General features: G+C 36.5%; 2 gene segments (V, D, J or C); both read left to right on the top strand.

Annotated features, from left to right (window-relative positions):
* Window positions 1–4,868: 4,868 nt before the first annotated feature.
* Window positions 4,869–5,372, top strand: LOC113047240 (Ig heavy chain V region 5A-like). The segment is given in 2 exon segments: window positions 4,869–4,973; window positions 5,065–5,372. Coding segments are annotated over 2 exon segments (351 nt in total).
* A 2,423-nt stretch (window positions 5,373–7,795) lies between these two features.
* LOC113047239 (Ig heavy chain V region 5A-like) lies at window positions 7,796–8,432 on the top strand. The segment is given in 2 exon segments: window positions 7,796–7,933; window positions 8,025–8,432. Coding segments are annotated over 2 exon segments (351 nt in total).
* Window positions 8,433–9,883: the final 1,451 nt, after the last annotated feature.

Here is a 9,883-nt window from a genome sequence, read left to right as displayed (position 1 = left end):
CAAAACTAGACGGTTTAACGCTTGAAAGGTTCACTAGTTTTAAGAATGTTTCAGTGAGCTGTAAAAAGCTTTGACCATACATTCTCTTGGGTGTAAATGGTTTCAGGACCTGCCCCAGGGAATTTTCATTTTCATCATTAGAGTGGGCTGACATTTGTTTCTTTCTTTTTGCATCAACATACAGCTGTCTCTGTGTTCGTGAAATGATATGCCTTCTCCTGCAGGTGCATTTTTACATTAAAATATTTTATGATTATGAAACGTCTACATTATTAAGCTTATTTTTTAAAAAAAGTTACTTCAATAGTTATTTATTGCGCTATAATGAATACTTTGATAAAAAGGGAAAACTATTTTTTGAACATAGACTTTGCAGTGCACGTTCCAAACTTAAATTTTTATAATTCATGAATGAAAATATTTTGTAACATGTTAATGATGTACCATTTACATGGTAATGCAATGTCTGATTTTAAAATGGGTTTCAAAGAATGAATTTTGACTTTTTAAGTTTTCACTTGATAAATAATTTCTGAGGATTTCTAAAATGTGACAGAGAAAAAAGCAATGAAGAAGTCTTTTTTTTTTTTAAACAAAGGTCAAAACTCCTGTTATAATGTAGATTTTTGAGGGTGCACTCTTGTCATAAATTAATCTATTACTTTTCCTACATAATTTCTAACAAAGAACATAGGTCAAATATATTTTTGGGAGTCTTAGACCTTTCCAATGATATATAGTTTGTCAAGATTAGATTAGATTTCATTGTAATATAGTGAAGTAAATGTAGGTATCCTGTATACAGGACGGGGTGACAGTTAAAGTTAAATGTTGTTGTTATAATCAGTTTTAAATCAGTGTCATCCACTTATAGAGTGGTCAAACATTAATGAATTTGAACAGTACTACTGTATATAAAACTATATAAAATTAGACCAGGTGAAATCATGTTGTTATAATTCCTAAATGTATATTTAATAGAATGTAAATAGAATAACTTGATTTTAACTGTACATATTGCCGCTATTGATACAATTGAACAAATTAGCCTGTTTGTATATTTTGAAACATCCATTTTGTCTTTTTTTTTCTATATGTATGACGTCACCACCCTTCATTTGTCGCACATATATGTGATCAGTCCTTCTCCACTGGATCTCATATGAGATATCCTCCCTGAATATGTGCAACAACCTGTTTTACCTTCTGTTTTTACTGGTCTTTACAAGTGTGTGTCACAGTGTGAAACCTTACACCATCTCAAACTGTGACCGTAAATATTCACTATACCTGATGTTCTGTTCTTATTTCTATGCTCTTTTTCAATAGGAGTGAAAGGTCAGAATTTGGAGTCCATTTCTTCTGTATCAGAGGTAAAGCCTGGAGAAACTCTGAGTCTTTTCTGTAGAGGATCAGGATTTACTTTCGGTGGCTATGACATGCACTGGGTCAGACAGCGACCTGGAAAAGCACTGGTGTGGATGGGCCGTATTTGGAGTAGCGGACAAGGACAAGACTATGCCAAAAGTTTGGAGGGATGAATTGAAATGACTAGAGGCAGTTAAAAAACATGATGTATCTGAAACTGTCTGGACTGACAGAAGAGGACTCAGCTGAGTATTTCTGTGCAAGACAAGCATAGTGACACAAACCTGTGTGCAAATGATACAAAAACACACTTGCAGTGTAAAACTGCAGTTCTCATCTGTGACAGAAGGTTGCAGTAGAATCCAACAAATAAAGTTCACTACACCGTGACACAGAGTATTTTCTTTTTCAACATTTAAGCAGACATTCTATCAACATCATTATACATTTCTATGGTTATTCAAAAAAATAAAAAAAAATAAAAAATAATTAATAAACATTCTAGTTTGTATTAGGCTTGGTCAATTTAATAAATAAAAACTAAATATTTACTGTAAATGTGCATATTTCCTACTGATTATATATTAAACGTTGAAATCAGTGTAATCTTTGTTAATAAGCCCTTCAAACACTGGATTCTGGTTATCCTCTGTGTAAGTGTAAAAGATAATCTCTTTGATCTTTCATCATTTCCTCATTATGCATATTCAAAAGAGTCTATAGGCTGCAAGTATTAATATCCCGCTGAACTGAATGAAGCTGTAGAGTCATAAACATTCACAAGATGAAGAATATACCCTTTTTACTAATTTTGTTCAACTTAAACTGTGAGTTATTGTGTGTGTGTGTGTGTGTGTGATTGTTTAATTTATTATATAAAAAATATACTTTCTCTTTACAGGCCTGCAATGTCAAAAAATGGAGTCCATTGAAAGCACAACAGTGAAGAAGCCTGGAGAAACTCTGACTCTGTCCTGTAGAGGATCTGGGTTCAGCTTTGGCTGCTGTAGCATGCACTGGATCAGACAACAAGCTGGAAAACCACTTGTGTGGATGGGTCTGGGCTACAGTTCTGGAAGTGGACATAAGGCAGAATCCTTTAAAGAGAGGCTTGAAATCACCAGAGATGATTCGAAAAGCATGATGTATCTAAAACTGTCTGGACTGACAGAAGAGGACTCAGCTGTGTATTTCTGTGCAAGACGAGCACAGTGATACTAACGTATTTGGCAATGATACAAAAACTGGTCTAGACACACTTTTACTGTAAAACTGCAGTTCTCTTCTGTGTCAGTAGGTTGCAGTCGAACACTAGAAGTTATCCACTACACAGTGACACACAATCACAGAAACACAGTCAAAATATTTGTTTTAAACTTTTCAAATCTTAATGAGACAGTCTATTCACAATCAAGATTCCTCAAACACTCTAATTAAAGTGTACTAGTTATGATCTTTTAAATGCCTGCAAACTATATAAGCTTATATAAACTTTATATATGTGTGTACATATAATATAATGCACACATAAGGTCCTTTTTTCAGGATGTGCTGCTGAGTTGTGGCCTAGTGGTTAGAGAATTTGAGTCCTAACCCTAGGGTTGTGGGTTCAAGTCTTGGGCTGGCAATGCCATGACTGAGGTGCCCTTGAGCAAGGCACTGAACCCCCAACTGCAACATAAATGGCTGCCCCCTGTTCATGGTGTTTGTGTGCACTTTGGATGGGTTAAAAACAGAGCACAAATTCTGAGTATGGGTCACCACACTTGGCTGATTGTCACGTCACACTTTTTTTTTACTAAATAATAATCTTTGTGTGAAAAGGTAAAAGTCAGTATACTTGTTGTGAACAAACATTCAATGATAAGACACATATGTACAGTTGAATACAATGTTTAATAATAAGCAGCACACAATGACAAGAAAATAATACATTTTATGCAAAACTAATGAAGACAAATGTAGATTGCATCATATAGTCATTCATAAAGCCAGAGCTGCAAGTTTTGCTATTGATGTTTCATTGTAATGGCTGGATGTGAAAATTAAAATGACATAACATATATGGTTATAATCACCAGATCCATTCTTAACAATTACAGTAACAACAGCAACAACAATAATGGTGATGATGGTTGTAATGATGGCACAAATATTGGCTGCAAGAGCACAGCGGCTGAATTTCTTTGCTCCTTTGACATCTCTCCTATACTTCATATTCATTGCCTGTGAATGTAAAAACACACAAAAAATATTTTTAGCTGTGGTTTGGGGGTAGCTATGGCCTAATGGTTAGAGAGTTGGAATTGTTACCTGAAGGTCACAGGTTCAAGTCTCAGTTTTGGCAGGAGTTGTGGGGGGAGTGAATGAACAGCGCTCTCTTCCACCCTCAATACTCATGTCTGAAGTGCCAGGTTTCTGAAGAGTCAGGTTTGACCCGAGCCATTGCTTACAATGTGTCATTAATTGTAACAAATTTCATTACCTTTAAGTAGTATTTCAATGCAGCTGTACCCAGAAACAGGCAGTTGCAGATGGTGAACACAGTATTTCACTTTTACTTGGACTTTGCGAGGACCTTGGAGGTTTTGCAGCATTTGCCGGTTGTACTGGATTTGACAGTTTTGCTGCATAAGCATATTATAGTAGTAATAGCAGAAAATTAAAGGCAGAAGTCAAATTTGCTCTCAAACAACATGTAGGCTTTGTCTGTGCAGTGCAATTTTCTTCATTAAATATGCTGCAGTTGTTTGCAGGGGTAAATATAAATTTATGAATCAAAAGATCAAATCAGAGTATATTATTTTCCTTGTGAAGAGAGAAGATTTCCATGATGAAAATCTTTCATGACTCATCCTTACTTATAGATGTGCACATGTACAGGCTAATTATGCTGCATGCACACTTAAGAGGAAACATTAAACATCATGACTGTGTGGATTCTGTGGCTGCTGTTTTCTGCAACACCAAGTATGTTATCAGGAAAAAAAAGTTTGTTCTTTGGTGAACAAAAAAATGTCTCTTCTATGGTAATACTGTGAAAAACCCATTTTAAACACAAAAATGCAACATTTATTTTTTAAGATTGAGCTATTTAAAATGTTCTTAGCCTACTGAGTTGATTAATTATGGTTTTGAGGCAAAACAAAAACTAATTCATGTGAATATGTTTATTTAGTTTTTTTGTTTCATATTTAACCAGGGGGCATGAACCATTTGATCTGATTACTAGAGGGAGGGTCGAACTGCTTCTTCAAATTCTGTCCTAAAAACTACAACATCTCTGCAGTTTTAATATTTCTTAGTCTAGGTTTTTTGGAACATAAATTTTTAATATTACATTTTCTTGCAGATTTAAATGGCACTTGTTAATAATCACTGATCTGAACGCCCTTTAGAATTTTTTTTCCAACAGGTATTACAGAACATAACTCTGTATGATTATGCAAATCTCCTGTTGCATATTTAAACATCAGCCATGAGTCAGTTTACACATTCATCTGATCACTAGAGGGAGTGAAGAATCACTTCAGTTCAGACAAACTGTGCTGAGAAACAAACCATGATCTCTTCATCTTTAGTGCTGCTTCTGGCAGTCATATCCTGTAAGTTTAGTCTGTTTTCTGTGTGATTCATCATTTTGTTGATCAAAAGATCATGATCTCTTATTAACAGGTATTATTTGATTTTATACAGGTATTGATTCAAATGAACTCACTCAGCCTGAGTCTCTGACTGTCCGTCCTGATGCCACTCTCACTATCAACTGTAAAGTCTCATATTCAGTTACAAGCTATTATACAGGCTGGATTCGTCAACCTGCAGGAAAAGCTCTGGAGTGGATTGGAATGATTGGGTATAGTGGAGGCTTATACTATAAGGACACCCTGAAAAGCAAGTTCAGTTTCAGCAGAGACACTTCCAGTAACACAATAACACTGCAAGGAAACAATATGCGAGCTGAAGACACAGCTGTGTATTATTGTGCCAGAGAAACACAGTGACAGACTCCAACAGACTCCCTGTACAAAAACACCATCATCATATCACAAATCAAGTGTTTCTGATAATTTTCCAAAGTCTAATCACAAAAATAATTTGCACCAAAATAAAGAAACCAATAAAACTCAGCAATCGTCAATTTTTGCAGTACTTCACCAACACAACAACTTCACCCTGGCTATTTGCTACAGTATTTGCTAGTTCTTTACAATATGTGGAAGATACGATTAATCTTGTTATTTAACAGTAGCCATAAACACAATAATAATTGGACTTAATGAATGTATAAACATTAAATAGTGTATGAAAATTACTGAAGAGGTCATATATATATATATAGAACTTGAGAACATTCTTATTCAAGTACGTTTGAAGAGATTAAAGGGTGAAGTTCAGGAAACACTACAATGCTGCTATTAGTTTTCATATTTAACATTGTTTTAAACTCGAATGCTTCTTTCTCCAGGTGTCTACAGTATTGAACTCACTCAGCCAGACTCTAAAGAACTAAAGCCTGGCCAACCTTTGAGTCTCTCCTGTAACGTCTCAGGCTATTCACTGTCTATCTGTAGCTACTGCACACACTGGATATGACAAGCTTCTGGAGGACTGGAGTGGATTGGAAGAGTTTGCTGCAGTGGAGGCACAGACTATAGTGAAAAACTAAAGAACAAGTTCAGTATATCCAGAGACACGTCCAGCAGCACTGTGACAATCACAGGCCAAAACATGCAGACTGAAGACACAGCCGTGTATTACTGCTCACGAGAGTCACAGTGACACAAAACAACAAGAGGCATGCACAAAAACATCCAGAGATAGAAAGACAGCTATAGTGCGTTACATGCATAAGAAAGAAAAGTATTGTAATGAAAAGAAGGGAATAATTGGACTTTAGGTGTGATTAATGTACACGGCCCCTTAATCTAAATGAATGGTTGTTGCTTAATTCAATTAAATTGTACAGCTGATGTGGGAGGAGATGATGATTATTTAAGGATGTTTTGAGTACTGTTTGAGAGAGATTCGGGGAGCTCTCACTTGTGGGGAAATGCTAGACGGCCGCTCGGGATATATCTCCGGCGGTGAAGATAGGCGGTCAGTGATGGGGTAAATTTGTTAGACAGTTAGGGATATGACTTTGGGCTAGGAGAGCTCGCGTTCGATGTAACCGGTAACTGTTTAAATAATACAGACACTGGAGAAGCTGATTAGATCTGTTGAGGGACACAATTGATAAAGATTTCCCGTGTATCCTCCTCGCCTGAGGTGAGCTCGTCTGCTCTGCATATGGACCCATAAACTGATAATTGAACATTTCCTGTGTATCCTCCTCGCCTGACGTGAGCTTGTCCGTTCTGCATGTGGACCAATTTTGGCCTGTAAAAGGGGGGGGGGGGATGTGTTTTATGAGATGGTGTTATGTTTTAACAAGTAATAAAGTATTGTGTGTTAACTGCCATCTGAGCTGCAGTGGGCCATGTGTAGAAACATGATTATAAGTATATAACATTGGAAATAACAAATTTCAAGCATTTCATTTAATGTGCTTTAATGTGGTGCCACATCACTGCATAGCATAAACAGTAGCACAGAGCATGTGTCATCCAATCCTGTTTTAGTCTTAGTTATACCATGAAATGAGATGTTATGCTGAAAGCAGCTGAAGTTATATTTACATTTATCAGTGTCCACAGCTCAAAAAAGAACTTCAGGAAGAGCATATCACATATCACTGAATATTGTGAAAGTATTGTTAAATATAAACTATATTATACATACACCACACATTTTTTTTTTACTGAACCTATTAATAACAATATTTAAAAAAATGTATAGGATATTTTCTCTAAAAACAAACAAACAAAAACAAAACATAAAAAAAATAGATAATGTTCTTTACACTAAGACAAAAATGGTTAATTTAACAAATGTTCAATTAAATGTATTTTGGGGAACAAAAAATGGTTCTTCAATGGCATTACTATGAAAACTCAGTTTAAAACCCAGTTTTGCAACCTTTATTTTTTAATGGTGAGCCATTTAAAATGTTCCTAGCTTACTGAATTTTGTTTATCAATTATTGTTTTGACATAAACAAAAGGCCAAACAAAAATTAATGTATGTGATTATATAGTTTTTTGTTTCATATTTAACCAGGGGGCATGAACCATTTGATCTGATTACTAGAGGGAGGGTCGAACTGCTTCTTCAAATTCTGTCCTAAAAACTACAACATCTCTGCAGTTTTAATCTTTCTTGGTCTAGGTTTTTCGGAACATCAATTTTTAATATTACATTTTCTTGCAGATTTAAATGGCACCTGTTAATAATCACCGATCTGAACGCCCTTTTAAATTTTTTTTCCAACAGGTATTAAAGAACATAACTCTGTATGATTATGTAAATCTCCTGTTGTATATTTAAACAGCAGACATGAGTCAGTTTACACATTCATCTGATCACTAGAGGGAGTGAAGAATCACTTCAGTTCAGTCAAACTGTGCTGAGAAACAAACCATGATCTCTTCATCTTTAGTGCTGCTTCTGGCAGTCATATCCTGTAAGTTTAGTCTGTTTTCTGTGTGACACATCATTTTGCTGATCAAAAGATCATGATCTCTTATTAACAGGTATTATTTTATTTGATACAGGTATTGATTCATATGAACTCACTCAGCCTGAGTCTCTGACTGTCCGTCCTGATGCCACTCTCACTATCAACTGTAAAGTCTCATATTCAGTTACAAGTGAGGATACAGGCTGGATTCGTCAACCTGCAGGAAAAGCTCTGGAGTGGATTGGAATCATCTGGAGTGGTGGAAGCACAGACTACAAGGATTCCCTGAAAAGCAAGTTCAGTATCAGCAGAGACACTTCCAGTAACACAATAACACTGATAGGAAAGAATATGCGAGCTGAAGACACAGCTGTGTATTATTGTGCCAGACGTACACAGTGACAGACGCTAATAGACTCCCTGTACAAAAACACCATCATCATATCAACAGAGGTGTTAATTATAGGGCCTAAAAACTCTGCTTGTAATAAGAACACTGTCTAAGACTTGATGGTTGCTCTGTCAATTCTTCGTCATCAGTTAGGAACCTAGGTGTGCTATTTGATCGCAATCTTTCCTTAGAAAGCCACGTTTCTAGCATTTGTAAAACTGCATTTTTGCATCTCAAAAATATATCTAAATTACGGCCTATGCTCTCAATGTCAAATGCAGAAATGTTAATCCATGCATTTATGACTTCAAGGTTAGACTATTGTAATGCTTTATTGGGTGGTTGTTCTGCACGCTTAGTAAACAAACTACAGCTAGTCCAAAATGCAGCAGCAAGAGTTCTTACTAGAACCAGGAAGTATGACCATATTAGCCCGGTCCTGTCAACACTGCACTGGATCCCTATTAAACATCGTATAGATTTTAAAATATTGCTTATTACTTATAAAGCTCTGAATGGTTTAGCACCTCAGTATTTGAATGAGCTCCTTTTACATTATACTCCTCTACGTCCGCTACGTTCTCAAAACTCAGGCAATTTGATAATACCTAGAATATCAAAATCAACTGCGTGCGGCAGATCCTTTTCCTATTTGGCGCCTAAACTCTGGAATAACCTACCTAACATTGTTCGGGAGACAGACACACTCTTGCAGTTTAAATCTAGATTAAAGACCCATCTCTTTAACCTGGTTTACACATAACATATTAATATGCTTTTAATATCCAAATCCGTTAAAGGATTTCTAGGCTGCATTAATTAGGTAAACCGGAACCGGAAACACTTCACATAACACCCTATGTACTTTCTACATCATTAGAAGAATGGCATCTACGCTAATATTTGTCTGTTTCTCTCTTGTTCCGAGGTCACCGTGGCCACCAGATCCTGTCTGTGTCCAGATCAGAGGGTCACTGCAGTCGCCCGGATCCAGTACGTATCCAGACCAGATGGTGGATCAGCACCTAGAAAGGACCTCTACTGCCCTGAAAGACAGCGGAGACCAGGACAACTAGAGCTCCAGATACAGATCCCCTGTAAAGACCTCGTCTCAGAGGACCACCAGGACAAGACCACAGGAAACAGTTGATTCTTCTGCACAATCTGACTTTGCTGCAGCCTGGAATTGAACTACTGGTTTCGTCTGGTCAGAGGAGAACTGGCCCCCCAACTGAGCCTGGTTTCTCCCAAGGTTTTTTTCTCCATTCTGTCACCGATGGAGTTTCGGTTCCTTGCCGCTGTCGCCTCTGGCTTGCTTAGTTGGGGTCACTTCATCTACAGCGATATCATTGTCTTGATTGCAAATAAATGCACAGACACTATTTAAACTGAACAGAGATGACATAACTGAATTCAATGATGAACTGCCTTTAACTATCATTTTGCATTATTGACACACTGTTTTCCAAATGAATGTTGTTCAGTGCTTTGACGCAATGTATTTTGTTTAAAGCACTATATAAATAAAGGTGATTGATCATATCACAAATTAAGTCTTTCTG

This window comes from Carassius auratus, chromosome 28 (assembly GCF_003368295.1).
Source record: "Carassius auratus strain Wakin chromosome 28, ASM336829v1, whole genome shotgun sequence".
Lineage (NCBI taxonomy): Eukaryota > Metazoa > Chordata > Actinopteri > Cypriniformes > Cyprinidae > Carassius > Carassius auratus.
The sequence above is the reverse complement of the archived record's forward strand: the minus strand, read 5'-3'. Positions and strand labels throughout refer to the sequence as shown.